At 54.4% G+C, this 16,931-nt stretch overlaps 4 protein-coding genes across 11 annotated transcripts; 2 read left to right on the top strand and 2 right to left on the bottom strand.

Annotated features, from left to right (window-relative positions):
• Window positions 1-5: 5 nt before the first annotated feature.
• HTRA2 (HtrA serine peptidase 2) lies at window positions 6-3,405 on the bottom strand. Of its 3 annotated transcripts, XM_032880731.1 has the most exons (9): window positions 3,251-3,405; window positions 2,651-3,032; window positions 2,346-2,550; window positions 2,062-2,256; window positions 1,818-1,850; window positions 1,478-1,583; window positions 1,259-1,328; window positions 470-565; window positions 6-362 (listed from the first exon to the last, which is right to left on the bottom strand). In XM_032880731.1, the coding sequence occupies exons 1-9, from the start codon at window positions 3,381-3,383 to the stop codon at window positions 197-199; spliced, it is 1,386 nt and encodes a 461-aa protein (XP_032736622.1). In that variant the 5' UTR covers window positions 3,384-3,405; the 3' UTR covers window positions 6-196. The 3 variants fall into 3 exon arrangements, with proteins under 3 accessions (XP_032736622.1, XP_032736625.1, XP_032736624.1); XM_032880734.1 differs by lacking the exon at window positions 1,478-1,583 and having other exon boundaries at window positions 1,778-1,850; XM_032880733.1 differs by lacking the exon at window positions 3,251-3,405 and having other exon boundaries at window positions 2,651-3,237.
• Window positions 3,406-3,428: 23 nt separating this feature from the next.
• On the top strand, window positions 3,429-6,501 carry AUP1 (AUP1 lipid droplet regulating VLDL assembly factor). The gene is given in 13 exon segments (XM_032880735.1): window positions 3,429-3,482; window positions 3,485-3,582; window positions 3,663-3,800; window positions 3,880-4,030; window positions 4,226-4,410; window positions 4,659-4,731; window positions 4,827-4,900; window positions 5,159-5,225; window positions 5,327-5,429; window positions 5,562-5,681; window positions 5,797-5,912; window positions 6,096-6,214; window positions 6,324-6,501. Coding segments are annotated over 13 exon segments (1,320 nt in total). The 5' UTR covers window positions 3,429-3,443; the 3' UTR covers window positions 6,361-6,501.
• A 105-nt stretch (window positions 6,502-6,606) lies between these two features.
• DQX1 (DEAQ-box RNA dependent ATPase 1) lies at window positions 6,607-13,754 on the top strand. 5 transcript variants are annotated; one of them, XM_032880728.1, is made up of 12 exons: window positions 6,607-7,300; window positions 7,375-7,630; window positions 7,861-8,054; window positions 8,409-8,793; window positions 9,108-9,341; window positions 9,433-9,532; window positions 9,635-9,793; window positions 9,876-10,067; window positions 12,073-12,192; window positions 12,365-12,555; window positions 12,883-13,073; window positions 13,295-13,754. In XM_032880728.1, the coding sequence occupies exons 2-12, from the start codon at window positions 7,394-7,396 to the stop codon at window positions 13,449-13,451; spliced, it is 2,160 nt and encodes a 719-aa protein (XP_032736619.1). In that variant the 5' UTR covers window positions 6,607-7,300; window positions 7,375-7,393; the 3' UTR covers window positions 13,452-13,754. The 5 variants fall into 5 exon arrangements, with proteins under 5 accessions (XP_032736619.1, XP_032736618.1, XP_032736617.1 ...); XM_032880727.1 differs by having other exon boundaries at window positions 9,448-9,793; XM_032880726.1 differs by having other exon boundaries at window positions 6,607-7,017; window positions 9,433-9,793.
• Window positions 13,755-14,763: 1,009 nt separating this feature from the next.
• Window positions 14,764-16,857, bottom strand: TLX2 (T cell leukemia homeobox 2). Of its 2 annotated transcripts, XM_032880737.1 has the most exons (3): window positions 16,447-16,857; window positions 15,816-16,053; window positions 14,764-15,658 (listed from the first exon to the last, which is right to left on the bottom strand). In XM_032880737.1, exons 1-3 carry the CDS (start codon window positions 16,844-16,846, stop codon window positions 15,442-15,444), a joined length of 855 nt encoding a protein of 284 aa, XP_032736628.1. In that variant the 5' UTR covers window positions 16,847-16,857; the 3' UTR covers window positions 14,764-15,441. The 2 variants fall into 2 exon arrangements, with proteins under 2 accessions (XP_032736628.1, XP_032736627.1); XM_032880736.1 differs by having other exon boundaries at window positions 15,816-16,857.
• Window positions 16,858-16,931: the final 74 nt, after the last annotated feature.

Consider the following 16,931-nt stretch of genomic DNA (forward strand, 5'->3'; position numbering starts at 1 on the left):
ACATAATGCTAGGTTTAATTTTATTTTATATAAAAAGCATTTTTATGATTCCTCAGAGCCCAGGGATTGGTGCTGGTGGTTGGAGGGACCTGCCCCCCACTGGTTCATTTAGTCCTCTGTCCAGGTACCCTCAGAGCCTAGGCCAGGAAAGCAAGGTGGAAATCAGAACAGGAGACTCATACGCCTGCTGACCCACTCATTCTGTGACTTCGGGGGTCACATATAAGGTCAATGTTTCCGGTCCCCGCCGGATGCGCACTGCCAGCTGGGATTGGGTTCGAACAGCTTCATAAATATCTTCAGCGTTTTGTACCAGCTGCTCCCCAATGGCCAAGATCACATCACCTGGCCGTAGACCAGCCCTATGGTGAAAGATGGACAGAGAAAGAAAGGAGGGAATAGACAGCCCAGGTCAAGGGCACATGCACACCTCACCCATCCCCACCTCACAGCGCAGTCCCTCCCTCACCGGTGTGCCGGGGAGTCCAGGATGACTTTATGGATGAGCACACCATGCTGAACATCAGGAAAGCTGGGTTCTCGGAGCTGTAGTTCAGCAAGGATGCTGAAAGGACAGACATCACTCTGTTAACCACACCGAGGCACTCTCCCCATCTTGCGTTCACCTCAAATCTTGCATCAACACACTGACAACTGCATGGACAAGGCCATGCACTAGATACTCCGGATACAAAGGCAACTGGCTCTCTGCCTTCTGGAAGTTAGGAAGTGGGACATGTATATAAAAGGTAACTAATTCCAAGTGATATATAGTATTAAATCAATAACACTAATGTCATTCTAGAATCCTAAGAGAAACTTTAAAGAGAGAGTAGAACTTAAGCTGAGCCTAGAAGAATGGTTCTGGTATTTAACTATATAAAGTAAGAATGACATAAATAAAACCACGGGAGTAGGAAATCAGGTTGGCTGGAACAGAATATATTCATGTAAGAAGCCATATCTGGATGGTTAAATTGGAGACAAATGGAAAATGGCCACTAAACACCCCGTTAATGGATTGAAGTTTTTAAATCAAACAGTAATAGGATGAAATCCATCTGGTAGCAGGTGTACAAAATGGACTGGAGTGAGAAAGTCAAGATCATGAGAGAGAACAGCTCTTCTGATAGCCCCAAATGTGAGGCAGCTTATCTTAGATAAACATAAAATTGAGAACAAAGCTCAACAGAAGTGCCAGCTGCCCACAACTGAATACACTGGTGGTCCTACAGGTCACTACCCCTAAAGCTCATACCTGGGAGTCAGGGTCAGCATCATCACCCCAATGTAGCGGCGCTGGGACCCACTGATTCCAAACCAGGAATCTGTGATAGAGGGACAAATGAGCCTCACCCAGCTAACTCCTTCCTTCCCCCACCCTTTCCTCCCAGTAGACCACCCCCCAAGCAAAGCCCAGTGAATGCCCCTCCCACTACTTAAAGGAATTCCCACCCCCATCCCAAGACGGGCTCACTCTTCTTTTCCCCACGATGCAGAAATTCCCGAAGGCGATCAGAAGGGATGGCAAAGGAGATTCCAGCCGTGACCTTCATGGTATTCACTCCAATCACCTCCCCATCCTGCAGGGATACAGCCCACTATTCCCTAGACCAGACACCTATTAGGAGATGGGGATACCTGAACAAGAGTAGCAGGGAGTATTGGGGAGCTGGGGAGACCTGGTTGGATTTTGGGAGATAGCCAACAGGAGACTTCTCAGAAACTTAACCAAACACCACTGAATTAGGGGAAGCACACCCCTTCTCACACTGACCTGGGGCAGGGATTCTTGGAAAGAAGGGTGTCCCACTCACCAGGTTAACCAGAGGACCTCCAGAGTTTCCAAACTGCAGGACAAGGAGAAAATATGGAAGAAATCCAGGGACTCTATGCTTGGGGGCATGACCAGGATGTAGGCACTTTCTCCAAATTCTCTCCTTTCCCAGCCCAACCTCTGTATATAGGCTCATGCACCATCTATCACAGTTGGTGCCTGCACCCCACAGCCTCACCCCCAGCCCCCAACCTAGTTTTCATTTTCCTTATGTCAGAACGCACATCAATAGCTGCATCAGTCTGGATGTATTCCACATTGGTTTGGGGGAGGCCCAGGTCTCTGGCTGGACGCTGAGCAGAGCTGACAATGCCAGAAGTGATCGTGTTCTGCAGTGCAAAGGGACTTCCCATGGCAACAACAAATTCCCCTTGCCGGACATCGGCTGAGCGTCCCAGGGGTAGTGTGGGGAGAGGCTCCTGAGGGAGAATGGATATAACAGACCTGTCACACGGAGATGTGAGCAAATTCACAGCTTCAATCAGCCCCAGCCCGCCCAGACCCCCACCTTCGTCTGAATCCTCAGCGTGGCAATGTCTGCCACAGGATCCACAGCTGTGACCATGGCCTCATACGTGTCGCCGCTAAGCAGCCTCACACGGACCCGGCGCCGATCAGCCACCACATGAGCGTTGGTTACGATGAGCCCGTCGGCAGCCACCACGAATCCTGAGCCATTTGAGATAGGGACTTCGCGGCCCGAGAAAGGGTGCCTGGGATGGGGGAAAGCAAGGATGTAAGAAGGCTCAGACCCCTGCTCGCCCGCCCTCTAGTCCGCGGCTTGGGTGCCTTCCGCTCTTCCCCCACCGTTACCGGCCTAAGATCTCGATATAAACCACGGCAGGTGCTGTCTTCTCCACCACGTCTGCGATGAAGTTGTACTGGCTCCGGGGAGAGGTGGGCGGCGGGCCAAGGACCGAGGCGAGGACCGCTGGGGGACCCCGACCCCCGCCCCACAATAACAACAGCACTGCCCCCCCAGCGCCCAGCGCCACCGCCAGCCATACGCGCGAACGGGTTCCAGGGGTCCCTGAGACCTCCCGGGTCCTGGGATCTGGGGTCCCTGCAGTCAGCCGTGCTCGGGAATCCGAAGCCCCCGACGTCAGACACGTCCGTGGTTCAGGGACCCCCACAGACAACCGGGCCCGAAGACTGGGGGTCCCATAAGTCACTCGGGCCCGAGGGTCAGGAGTTCCTGACGTCAGCAAGGCCCGGAGGTCAGGGGTCAACAGGGGTCCCTTCCCCCAGCGAACCCCCCCCAAAGCCCGCCATCCCCGGAGGCTCCAGCCTGCACCCCGCCCCGCCCTCAGTGCAGCCATCAGCTCCGCCTCGGCTGCCTTCTCGCCCGCCCTACACAGAGGCGGTGCCCTGGACGCGAGCTGGCGGACAGAGGGACGCGGGGCACGCCGGTACCTGAAGTCCTCCAGAAGTGCACGCCGGGACCCAGGATTCCAGGAGACCGACTCCGCCCCCGCCGCGCGAATGCCGGGAATTGTGGTCCCCGCGGGACACGAGTTATGAGGTGGCCCAAGGGCCCGCGAGGCATGCTGGGACCGCTAACCCTTCCGGGGCGCCTCAAGACTTCGGGTGCCGGCACCCTGGGCGGATGCCCGAAGACTCAGCCTTCCCAGGAGCCCATGCGGCGGGGCGCGAAGATGGCGGCGGCGGCGGCCGGACGGTCCTAAAGCAGCAGCTATGGATCCTTCCCCCGCGCTGGGGCCGGAGCGGCTCTTTGACTCGCACCGGTAAGAGCCCTGGCGGAAAGAGGCCGGCTCCCGCGTCCACTCGGCCTTCGGCGCCCGATCACCCCGCCTTTCGCCCCCAGGCTCCCGGGTGACGGCTTCCTGCTCCTCGCGCTGCTGCTCTACGCTCCAGTCGGGTTCTGCCTTCTCATCTTGCGCCTCTTTCTTGGGATCCACGTCTTCCTGGTCAGCTGCGCTCTGCCAGACAGTGTCCTTCGCAGGTAAGGACCCCGGGATTTCGGGAGGGTCTGGGCTGGGCCCGGCCCGAGGCCGTCAAGTCACTACTGCCTGCTTCCCCAGGTTCGTGGTGCGGACCATGTGTGCGGTGCTGGGGCTCGTGGCCCGGCAGGAGGACTCCGGACTCCGGGATCACCGCGTCAGGGTCCTCATTTCCAACCACGTGACGCCTTTCGACCATAACATAGTCAACTTGCTCACCAGCTGTAGCACCGTGAGTGGGGGGCGAAGCGGAGAGCTCCACTGGGCGGTTCCCTGGGACCCAGCCCGAGGCTCCCCTTTGCCCACCCGCGTTTCCCTTGGGGACCACGAAATACTGAGCCTGACCCCTAATTCCACTTCTCTACCCCCACATGTCAGTTTTTCTCACTTCCCAATGTTCTTTTCTTGCCTTCTCTTCGATTCCCAGCCTCTACTCAATAGTCCCCCAAGTTTTGTGTGCTGGTCTCGAGGCTTCATGGAGATGGATGGGCGGGGGGAGTTGGTGGAGTCACTCAAGAGATTCTGTGCTTCCACGAGGCTTCCCCCCACCCCTCTGCTGCTATTCCCTGAGGAAGAGGCCACCAATGGCCGGGAGGGGCTCCTGCGCTTCAGGTGGGTGAGCACAAGTATTGGTCTCCAGCTGGGTAGGTGGTGAAGCTTGGGGGCCCTTGAGTTTTCACAATTTTCATCCCTACCTCTTCCCTTCTAGTTTATTTCTTTTGTGTTCGCTTTTAGTTCTTTTTCTCTTGTTCCTCTTTATTCCTCATTTATCTACTCGTACAATTTGACAGTTTTCTGTTCTGAGTCAGGTGCTGACCGGCTGGCTAGAATCCCATCCTATTCTCTCTTCCATCTTCCAGTTCCTGGCCATTTTCTATTCAGGATGTGGTACAACCTCTTACCCTGCGAGTCCAGAGACCCCTAGTCTCTGTGGTGAGTGTGTGTTGGACAGGAAATCTCTGGGGCTTGGAGGGTAAGTTTCCCACTCCTGGCCTAGGCTTAGACCGCACTTCATGCCCTCCCTTCAGACGGTGTCCGATGCCTCCTGGGTCTCAGAACTGCTGTGGTCACTTTTCGTTCCTTTCACGGTGTATCAAGTAAGGTATTAACTGTCTTCACTGTTTGGTGGCTGGGAGAAGCTCACCTCAAGGTCAGGGAGGTTGTCTCTTCCCTGTCCATTTGCAGATCTTAGTTTCAAGGTTCTATTATAGAAGCAATACAAAGTGTGTATTGTTTTCCCACCCTGATTACAACTGTTACATGAGAAGAAGTATCAAAGTGGGGAGAGGGTGACAGCCTCTACCCCAGGCATACACAACATGGTCCTGGATTTTTTTTTTTAATTATTTTTTTTTTTCAGGTGGCTCCCTCCTGTTCATCGCCAGCTGGGGGAGGGGAATGAGGAGTTTGCCCTCCGTGTACAACAGGTGGTAGGGTACACAGGCAGGGTGGAGGTGGGGTTTTTCTTTAAGAGTAGGGGGAGGAAGTCTTGAAACCTTGACAATTCCAACCTTCCAATTCTCCCTAGCTGGTGGCCAAAGAATTGGGCCAGACAGGGACACGACTCACTCCAGCAGACAAAGCAGAGCACATGAAACGACAAAGACACCCCAGATTGCGCCCTCAGTCAGGTGTGTAGTCTCTATACACAAAGTTGTTTGGGTTTTCTCAGCCTGTTGTGATTCCCTTCCTATTCCTGTGCTAGTCAGTCTCACTTTCCTCCCAGTTCTCCACTCACCATGTTTCGGATTTCTTTTTTGCAGCCCAGTCTTCTTTCCCTCCCTCCCCTGGCCCTTCTCCTGATGTGCAGCTGGCAACTCTGGCTCAGAGAGTCAAGGAGGTTTTACCCCATGTGCCATTGGGCGTCATCCAGAGAGACCTGGGTATGGGAAAGGGTAGCCTCACACAGGAGACAGACGCAGAGAGGAAAAGTGGGTGGTGAGGGGAAAAGGTGAGCAGGAAAACAGACTCCCTTCTTCTCTCTTCCCTTCTCCCCAGCCAGAACTGGCTGTGTAGACTTGACCATCACTAATCTGCTTGAGGGAGCTGTAGCGTTCATGCCTGAAGATATCACTGAAGGGACCCAGTCCCTTCCTACAGCCTCCACCCCCAAGGTGAGACCCAGGAAATGGTAGGGTCCAGGACTAGGGCTGGGATGGGCAGTCTACATACTCCCTATCCTTGATGTCTCTTTTGATCCTGAGACCCTAGCACAGTGCCTCTCTTGCAAAGTAGGCGTTCGATGCGTGTTTAATGATGATGACTTCGCAAGCCCTTTGACATTGTGATCACCTCAGTTCCCCAGCTCTGGCCCGGTGACCCCTCAGCCCACAGCCCTCACATTTGCCAAGTCCTCCTGGGCCCGGCAGGAGAGCCTACAGGAGCGCAAGCAGGCACTCTATGAATATGCGAGAAGGTGAGGGGCTTAGAGGACAGTGGGTAGGAAGGGGCAGGCTGGAGAAGAGAGCTAATCATAGGGCTAATGTGGCAAAGCCCACACAATGTCTTCTCCCTATGTCTCGCAGGAGATTCACAGAGAGACAGGCCCAGGAGGCTGACTGAGCACAGGATGGCACCCAGAGCCGCAGGACGGAGACTGGGGGCAGCCCTCACCCAACTTAAAACTGGCTGGAAGGGTGGGTGGTAAAAAGGGAGGGATGGGGCTCCCCGCAAAATCATATTAAATTCAGGGTTTTCACTCAAGTCTCTGTTGCCTCTCTGGGGCTCAAAAGCCCACTGAGCAGGTTCCTTTTCCCTTGGTTGTGGGGGAACAGCGGTGAGAGCCCCTTTGTGGGTTTGTGAGAAGTGGTTGAAATCACCCCTTCGTGTCAAGAAATGAGTGATACTGTGGAAGTGTAACTGAACTGAAGACCAGTAGCAGCTGGACCCTAGCTTGGGTGTTCAGCCCAGTTTTGTGAAGACACAGCTGCAAAACTACAAGTCCCAAGATGCCTTTCACAAACAAGCACAGTGTACACTACAGCACACACATGCTGGGTGTGGGATCTGGAACCTGTTTTCCATAGGCTTCTGACCGATTAAATAAGGTGGAGCAAATGGCCACACCCCAAAACCAGGCTTAAGGATTCCTATTTAAGCCAAGCCCCAGGGTGGAGCCGGAATTTACCTTTGTACTTCACTCGGGTCTGGGTTGGTGGTGACTGGCTGGGTGGGTCTGGACCTGGCTGCCGTTGTGACACGTCTCAGAGCTGCAAGCAGGTTTGAATCCAGGATCCTTGTGGCCCTGCTCCCCGGTTCCTACCCTCTCCCTTCTCCTATTCTTTATCTCTTTAGGCTTTTCCCCTCAGGACCTCCCGCAGGTTACCATAATTCCTGCTGCCCTGGAGGCCCCCTGTGTTAGTCACAGGATTTTTACTACCTAACAGGTTAATAGTCCACTTCTGATCGTCCCTCACTTTCAGACTCAAGTCTCCACTGTTTCCTGGCAGGCAAGAAATGCTGGGAAGGATGGACCCCAGCGCATTACCGCCTGAGGGTACAGGTTAGGGATCAAGGGTGGGAAATTGGTGTCAGTCATCTAATACAAGGCCTTAATCACTGCCCTGCCTTCTGTAGGTACTACCAGTCAGCTACCATGGCCTCTCAGCGTCTTGGGCTAGCAGAAGAGTCTGGCCCAAACCCCGGGGAGTCTGAATTGGCTGTGAACCCCTTTGACGGGCTCCCATTCTCTTCCCGCTACTACGAGCTGCTTGAGCAGCGCCGAGCCTTACCCATCTGGGCTTCTCGCTTTATCTTCTTGGAGCAGTTGGAGAGTAGCCCCGGTGGAGTGGTGCTGGTGTCTGGAGAGCCTGGCTCTGGCAAGAGCACCCAGGTGGGGGGAGATTCTGGGAGTAGACAAAGGGAGGGACTAGAGAACTGGTCCTTCCCCTAACAAGGTGGGGATTGGGCTGCTTGGGGTTCCAGGGGAGTGGTCAAAGCCCAGGGGGCTGTTGAAGGACCAGGGGACTCCCCAAATGAAAATGGCCACAGTTCCCCCCCCTGTACTTCTGACTGAAGTCCAGCATCTCGCTGACTGCTTGTCCTTTCCTGTTCCTACCCCAGATCCCTCAGTGGTGTGCAGAGTTTGCACTGGCCAGGGGGTTCCAGGAAGGCCGAGTGACTGTCACTCAGCCCCACCCTCTGGCAGCCCTGAGCCTGGCCATGCGGGTTGCCGATGAGATGGACCTAACGCTGGGTCATGAGGTTGGATACAGCATTCCCCAAGAGGACTGCACAGGGCCAGACACCCTGCTCAGGTGAGGCCTCTTGGCAGGCCTGACCCAAATCTGATTTTCCTCACCCAGTAGAAACAAGCCCAGACCTCTGACACCTCACTCAATGCTCCCTCAGCCCATGTTACCCTTTAGATGATGCACAACACAATGCTGAATTAAGCCCTTAACCCCAGTCAGGGGCCTCACCTGCCCAACTGGAGTACAGCTTTCGAAAAAAGCATCATCAGTGAAGTTGTGGGTCTCAATACAGGTTCACAAGGTCTTTTTTTCTGACCTTGTTATCAAAATCTAGGCCCCCCAGGCAGATGTTCCCCTGGGCTTCTGGAGCTGTTCAGTGTCCACCCTGACTCCTCTGCCTACTGCCAATGTCAACAGGTTCTGCTGGGACGGGCTGCTTCTGCAAGAGGTAGCCTCAACCCGGGGCACAGGAGCCTGGGGCGTGCTGGTGCTGGATGAGGCCCAGGAGCGGTCAGTGGCCTCGGACTTGCTCCAGGGGCTCCTGCAAAATGCCAGGCTGGGAAACCTTCCAGGAGACTCGAGAGTGGTTGTGGTTACTGACCCTGCCCTTGAACCCAAGCTCCAAGCCTTCTGGGGCAACCCTCCTACTGTGCATGTACCCAGACGGCCTGGCACGTGTCCCACACCTGTGTACAGGGACACTGTCCCTACCGATCGAGTGGAAGCTGCCTGCCAAGCTGTGATTGAATTGTGTACAAAGGAGGCTCCAGGAGATGTGCTGGTGTACCTGCCCAGTGAGGAGGTAAAAGTGGGCGGCAGAAAGAGGTCCTCACATATGCCGCCTTCCTTTCCTGGGGGAGTTGGAGCAATGCTTATTAGGAACACTGAAGTTGTAGTATTTACTATGTTGGAGTCCTCAGGAAAAACTGAAGGCTTTGGGGTAAAGAGGTCTACCACCCATCTAACACAGAGACTATGGCTCAGTGAATTCCTAAAATTTTGACAACTTTATGTGCATTTTTCCAGAATGAAAAGCCATAGCTTTCATCAGTTTTTTCAAAGGGGTTTGTCACTAAAAAGGTGACAACTGCCTTAATGCCCCACCCTTCCCTTCAGGAAATTTTGCTGTGCTGTGAATCCTTGTCCAGGGAGGTGGGGCCCTTGGCTCTCAGAGGGCCTCCACCACGGGTGCTGCCCCTTCACCCCGGATGTGGCCCAGCCGTTCAGGCTGCATACGAGGACACAGACTTGGGTGCCCGAAAGGTCGTGGTCACTCACTGGCTGGCTGACTTCTCCTTCTCCCTCCCTTCGATCCGACATGTCATTGACTCAGGACTGGAGCTTCGAAGTGTGAGTGAGAGAGATGAGGGGATGTGGGGGCTAAGGATAGAAGTAGCCCACTCTGATCTGTCTTGGCCTTGGTTGTGGGGGGCGGTGACAGGTGTACAATCCTCAGATTCGAGCAGAATCCCAAGTGTTGAGACCAATCAGCAAGTGTCAGGCAGAGGCAAGAAGACTACGGGCAAGAGGGCTCCCACCAGGTAAGAGCCTTTGCGCTACTGAGATCAAACATGAAAAGAATCCCCACACGCAAACCCAAGAAATCTGCAGTGGCCTTCTTTCCCAGGTCTTTCTCCCCTCAGGGTCCTGCCTCTGCCTGTACCCTAAGTCCTTCCTAGAACTAGAGGCGCCCCTGCTGCCCATAGCCAGGATATGTGAGGAGAATCTGAGCCCTGTGGTGTTACTTCTAAAGAGGAGACAGATTGCAGAGCCTGGGGAGTGTCACTTCCTGGACCGGCCTGGTGAGCACCCACCCCCCAGGTCCTGCTGTCTGACCTCCAGGCTCCGATACTCCCTGCCCGCTCAGCCCTCTTTCCTCACCAGCTCCAGAAGCCCTGATGCAGGCCCTGGAAGACCTGGACTACCTGGCAGCCCTGGATGATGATGGGAACCTCTCAGACCTGGGGGTCATCCTGTCAGAGTTCCCGCTGCCCCCAGAGCTGGCCAAAGCCCTGCTGGCCTCCTGCGAGTTTGACTGTGTAGACGAGATGCTCACCCTCGCGGCCATGCTCACTGGTATGAATCACTTCTCTCTCTAACTCCTGCCGCCACTTCAGCCCTTCTCAGCCCTTTCTGGTGCTCCAAATGGCAGCTCTTGCCCCTCGGCTTCCCTCGCAGTGCCCACAAAACCAGCCCTAACCACTCAGCCCTCTCCTGTCTCCTTAGTCTCTTCCCAACGCTCGTTCTTGCCCCCAAGGTGCGTAAATCTCTCCTGTTAATACTAGACCTGCACACTGCTCTCCCTCCACCCTCTACTCCCCTGCAACTATACAGAATCATCTCTACCCCAGGCCCCGGGGTGTCCCCGCCCACTACATCACAGCCATGGGCACATAGCACTGACAAATCCCACAGCTCAGCCGGACGTCCCCCACCCCACGGAGGCTGAACCCCCTGAATACTTCTGCGTCCTTATTCCTTATGACCTTCTAACACTTGAAAATGCTGACCACTCCTGCCTTGAAACTGTCCCCTCGGCACCTGGGTGGCTGGGTGCTAAGCATCTGCCTTTGGCTCAGGTCATGAGCTTGGGGTCCTGGGATCGAGCCCCCGCATCAGACTCCCTGCTCAGCGGAAAGCCTGCTTCTCCCTCTCCCACTCCCCCAGCTTGTGTTCCCTTTCTGGCTGTCTCTGTCAAATAAATAAATAAAATCTTAAAAAGAAAGAAGGGAGGGAGGGAGGGAGGGAGGGAGGGAGGAACAAACGAACAAAGGAACTGCTGCCTCCCTAAAACCCTGTGACTCCCTCTGCCAGGTTTTAATCCTGCTTCTCTGGCTGTCCAGCAGTTCCCTTCCTCTCTTCCCTGGCTCTTTGTCCTCTGCTCCTCTGCTATAAATCGGGCCTCAGAGTTCCATCCTTGCACCTTTTGCCTTCTCATTCCTTGAGCTCTCTGAGCAAGTTCGTGCACAGCCATCTTTACACTTAAAATGTCCAATCCTTCTACCTCCCTGCCAGTACCATTTTTCTGAATCTTAGGTTTATGTATCCGATGCCTAATGGACATTTCTATCAGAATTGGCCACAGTGCGCCAGCCGGGAACCGAAGTCAAGCACTTGCTTAAACTGTTCGCTCTCCACCACCACCGAATCATGCCATCCTCTCTGCAGCTCCACTACCATTATCCTAGACTAATCTTTCCCCAGGTTCTTTCATTTTTATCTCCGAAATGTTTTTTTAAAAGTCATCTATTTGTCTCAACACTCACTAGCAATGCCAATGTTAGATCCTCACCATCACTCAGCATGGATCCCTTTAGCCTCCTATGTTTTCAAGTAAACTTTAAACACTTGGACTCTCTTCCCTCAAAACTCTTTTCAACAGCTATTCTCTATCTTCTGGACAGAATGCAAACTCATTGGCACAGCACATCCAGCCTCTTGTGACCTGGCCCATACCTGCCTCTCCAGCTTTCTCTCCTGCCAGTCTGCCTCACATGCCATTCCCCCTAGCCGTACTAGGTGCATGCAGGTCTCCAACAGGCCATACTGCTAATTCTGTGCCTTGCCATGTGCACAGTTCAGATTCTCTCTGCCCCTTCTCTATTGAGCTAATTCCTAACAAAACTTCAAATATTGGGATGCCTGGGTGGCTCAGTTGGCTAAGCATCTGCCTTCCGCTCAAGTCATGATCTTAGGGTCCTGGTTTCAAGTCCCACACTAGGCTCCTTGCTCAGCGGGGAGCCTGCTTCTCCCTCTGCTGGCTACTCGCCCTGCTTGTGCTCTCTCTCTGACAAATAAATAAACAAAATCTTAAAAAAAAAAAAAAAAAGAACTTCAAATATTGGCCCACACACCTGTTGTGCTGATCAGGTTTGCTTATCTCTCTCACCAGACCCTAAGCTATTTGGGGCAGAGATTGTCTTTCATTTATTTATCCTCAATGTCTAATAAAGTGCAGAGCACCTAGAAAGTTATCAATATCTTGAATAAATTTCCCAAAGTGACACTTGCTCCCTTTTCACCCTTCTGTACTGCTGTCCTTTCTCATTCCCCAAAACGACCTTCCTCTCTTCTTCTCCAGCTGCTCCTGGGTTCACCCATCCTCCACTCTCTGCAGAAGAAGCTGCCTTGCGTCGGGCCCTGGAACATACAGATGGTGATCACAGTTCTCTGATCCAGGTGTACGAAGCCTTTATACAGAGTGAGTAGCCCACTCTGCATCTTCTTAAAAAATGCCAGATTTTCCAAAGAGGGGAAATGGTGTGCAACCAGCTGGCAAATCTCTATGCCCAGGAGGAGGAGGCCCTTTGGCCAAGGGCTGGGTTCTCTTGGGGGACTCTTTGCAGCTGTAGCTGTTCCCTTTCCTTTTGTAGGTGGAGCAGACAAGGCTTGGTGCCAGGCTCGGGGACTAAACTGGGCAGCATTGTGCCAAGCCCAGAAACTTCGAGGTGACCTCCTAGAACTCATGCAACAAATTGAACTTCCACTGTCCCAGCCAGCCTTTGGCTCTGAGCAGAATCGCAGAGACCTTCAGAAAGCACTGCTGTCGGGATACTTCCTTAAGGTTAGGGGAAAGAGTTGGGGCGAAGGTCATAAAAGGAGGAGAAAGCAGGGGGACCAAAAATTGATATGACACCTCTGAAACTGGGGTCTGGGTGACTGTTCAAAGGATTTTTTAGAACCAGGAGAAACTTTTCCTTTGAGGTATTGGGGTATAGGGGCCTATGGGAAATGCCATTATGGCAGGGACTCTAACACCTAGAGATGGTGCTTTACTTTTAATACTCTCACTGCCCTTCCTAATTCTTTCTCAGCGCCCCCCTTTTTCTTTTTTCTACTGCCTTCCTCTTCTCCCTCACTTACTCCTCCACTGTCTTTGCTTTTCAATGAGGTGGCTCGAGACACAGACGGGACTGGAAATTATCTGCTCCTGACCCATAAGCACGTGGCCCAGCTCTCCCCATACTGCTGCTACCGAAGCCGCAGGTCTCCAACCAGACCCCCGCCATGGGTTCTTTACCACACTTTCTCCATTTCCAAAGACAACTGCCTTTCCATTGTTTCTGAGATTCAACCACAGATGTGAGTTCCCTGATGCCCCTCTTACATTGCCTATTCCTCTTCTTGGGGCCAAAATTATGGCTGGGGAGTTAGAGAGCCTTAAGGAGAAGAGGATATCTTAGTAGTCTGTAGTGACATATGATTCAAGGGCACAGGGTTTGTGGAAGGAATGGGAAGAAGTTTAAGAATCTGCATTATAAGAGAGGGTACAGAAATCATCTAATTGTGACTCTCTGTGTCAGGCTGGTAGAGTTGGCCCCTCCATACTTCCTGAGTAACTTGCCTCCCAGCGAGAGCAGAGACCTCTTGAATCAGCTGACAGAAGAAATGGCAGATTCTTCAGTAGAGAGTGAATCCTCCTCCACCCAAGAGTTTGGAGATGCCTGTGTCCTGCAGTGACCTGCCCAAGGAGTAGAACTGAGCTCATGTGAAGGCATCAGATCCTCTCTCAGGCTAGCTCTGAAGTAGCCAACCAAAGGTTAGGGTCAAATGTAAATCCTAGAACCTGAGTCTCAAGAAATGGTGGACTGGGAATAGAGGAGACTGGGTAAGCCACAGTATACATAAAGTTGGACCCTTTCCTTAGCCTTCTTCTATTTATTGGAGAATGACTGATGTACCCCCCAAGCCCCCAACTTATGCCAAACCCACCTTTGTGTACTTCATTTTGATCTATAAAAGTTCTTTCTCTGTGGTGCCAAATTTTAGTTTGATTCTCAGCAGCACATACAGGATCCATGAGTTAGAGATGACACGGTATCATCCAACTCCTCCAGCAACATCTTCTTGCCTGGCCCCACCTGTGGGCAACCTTTGGCGGTATAAATGACCTGGCTGTCACTAACCCAGAAAATGTGTAGTTTGAGTACAGATGGCCTCTGACCCTGCCCCAAGCTTACTTGCCTTTATCTTGCTCCCACCTACCTGGGAGGAAGAATGAGAGTGCTATAAGAAATCAGACAAAATCTTCCCTGTTTTCCACATACATCTTAGATCTAGCTCCTTCTTAAACCTTAAGGCTACTGAAGCCATCCCCCAACTTTCAATTTTCCACCAACAAGCTTCCCAGCAGCCCCTAGCCCACCAGCATGCTGAAGCTTTTCTAACAACTTCAGAGACATCATGCTTTCCTTTTTCCCCAGCTGGGTACTCCTTTCCCTTTTCTTCATTTAAATTATTAATTTTTATATCTTCCATCATCTTGTACATTGTAAATGTGTTTGTAGAAATTGGTGGAAAGAAAGATTTAATCCTCAAAACTCTGTTTCTCTCCTCAGAGTGTCTTCCCTTGGAGAGTCTATCTGTTCTCATCATTCCCTCTATCTCCACCCCTATGTGGATGTCACCCAACCTGCCCCAAAAGCACTTTTCCAGAATGTATTCTTTTTAGGTCTGGAGTTCAGTTTTGCCTGTAGTTATCTTGCTCTAATCTTTCAATTTCCCCCTCATTATCCACAACACCATTTCTCTCCCCATCCTCTACATCTCCAACCCTGGAATTATCTTTGATTCTTCTTGGATAGTCCTAGTTATTTGCCAAAATCTGCTCAGCCTAACTCCACGGGGTCCATTAATTTTATCCACTGCCTCCCTGTTTCCCCTTGTCTGTCCCCACGGGAGACTAGAGACGTGTTAGTGTTCCCAGATTCTCTGTTTCGTCGGGTGTGTTAGTATCCATCTTGCCTGCCACCCAGACGTGTTGTGAGGCTCAAGGAGGAGGAGGAGTCAGAAGGTTGAACACACACAACATGAGGTTCAAAGTCAGAAAGGTATCCTTAGCGATTATTTTACAGTTGAAGAATGAGATGCCCGGTGTGGATAACCCTCTGGTTCCTGTCACAGTCAGAACCTTGCCCTCTAGCTCCTCTTCCATTATTCCGCTGTCATTGGTGTCTTCCTTCCTTCGCACCTTTGATACAGACCCAGGCCGTGCGAGCTGCCGCCATCCCTTCCCAGCACCACCTTTAGGCTGCTCTGTGGGTCCAGAACCCCAGCTTGAACCCACCCTCCGAAGAATCCAAAGTCCTCGGGAGAGCAGCTCCCATTGGCCAGCCCGCCCCCTCCCCTCACCTCATTGGCTACTATACCGCAAGTCCCGCCTTCTGGGCTCCTCGGGTTCCAGCTGCCTTGCGACCGTAGTTAAGTGGGAAATGGCGGGAAAGGCCACGTCTAAACGCGCGGCACAACCTGGAAACGCAAGCCTGGGAGCCAGCGGCGGCCGTGGAGCCCTCGACGACAGCCTCAAAGCCAGCTCCTCCTCACCAGCTCCGCTACCACGGAACCACGGCACCACGGCGTGGTCAGCCGCGCGCTCCATGGTCCTGGGCCGGGCGCTCCGCGCGGCGCCTCAGTCCGTTAGAGAGCTCTCGGCCGGTCGGGCAGGCGTCGCTCACACCACCGAGGCGAGCCCGGACACGGAAGCCACCTTGTTGTCCTCGGCCCAGGGCTGCAGGTTCTGCAGCGCGAAGAGCGACGAGTTGTGCAGGCAGAGTGGGTCCGGGGGCAGCGGCGGCCGCAGAGGCCGCGGTAGGGCATCCTGCTGCAGGTGCAGGAGCAGCCGTCCGGCGCGGTGCCGCTCCGCCTCGCGCTCCTCCGCGGTCTGGCGCCTAGGCGAGCGGAAACGCGGGGTCAGCTAGGCCGGCCCTCGCCTACCCCGCGCCCACCCCGCGCCTCATCACCGGCCGGGCCCGCGGTTCCAACCCAGCCCCGTGCCGCGCCACCACTTGACGCCTCCCGCGAGCCCTCGCTCGCCCCAAGCCTCACCGCCACTTGGTGCGCCGGTTCTGGAACCAAGTCTTGACCTGTGCGTCGGTCATGCGCAGGGCCTTAGCCAGCGCTGCCCTCTCCGCCGAGGCCAAGTACTTCTGGCGCAGGAAGCGCCGCTCCAGCTCCAGCACCTGCGAGCGGGAGAAGGACGTGCGCGGCTTCTTCCTCTTTGGGGGGGTCCGGTTTTGATAGGGGTGGCCTATGCGCCGCGTCCCGGAGAAGGGCGAGAGTGCAGCTACAGGGAGGAAGAAGAAACAGGGCAGGGTTTTCAGGGCGGCCCTTCCAGATGTCCGAAGCCGGGCGCCATCCCAGCAAAGGCCTCCAGACAAGAAAGGGCCTCGGAAGAAATGGCCCACCCCCTTGGGTGAGGAAGAGACAGCCCCCGGAACTTCACCCTGCCCTACCCGCAGTGTGGACAGTGGGCTGCAAAGGAGGGCGCGGACATCGACGGCAGCTCCCTCCCCATTGCCTCCCTGAGCATCAGGACCAAGAGAAACATGTTGGGGGAGGATCCCCTGGGACGATCCGGGCGGGGAGCGTACGGGGAACTTGAGTCGGAGCAGAAGGATCAAAGATGAGGAAAAGGGGTCAATGTGGGACTGGACGCTGGAGGGTCGGGCAATCTCACCCGTGAGCCGGTCCTTGGCAAAGCGGCGGCCGCTGTCCATCCAAGGGAAGGTGAGTCCGGCTAGGCCCCCGGCTCCGCCCAAGCCCGAGGGTCCAGGCACTGCTGGCGCGCTTCCCGCGGGCGGAGGCACTGGCATTGGACGATGCGCCGGGACGCGGATCACGCCGCCTGGGCCCATGCCTGAGCTGCCAGGTAGCGGGGCCAGCGAACCCGCGGGACCATAGCTTGAGGTTGCGTGAAATCCACCCGAGAACGCTGCACTCTCCCCATGGCCCTGGCCGGCGCGACCGGGGCCTAGGCCGCTCCCGGGGGGTTCCGGGCAGCTCAGGATCTGATCGATGCCAAAGCTGATTGGCTCGTGGTGCGGGAGGTTGTGCGAGGCCAGGACCGCCGGCTCCATGGGTCCGGGTCAAGGAGGACCACAGGAGTTTGGGCGGTTGGTGAGGTCGCCCTAGGCAACTCTGGGAACCCAGTAGCGGAGCGCT

Source organism: Lontra canadensis, unplaced genomic scaffold (assembly GCF_010015895.1).
Source record: "Lontra canadensis isolate GAN:19392208 unplaced genomic scaffold, GSC_riverotter_1.0 scaffold71, whole genome shotgun sequence".
Classification (NCBI taxonomy): Eukaryota; Metazoa; Chordata; class Mammalia; order Carnivora; family Mustelidae; genus Lontra; species Lontra canadensis.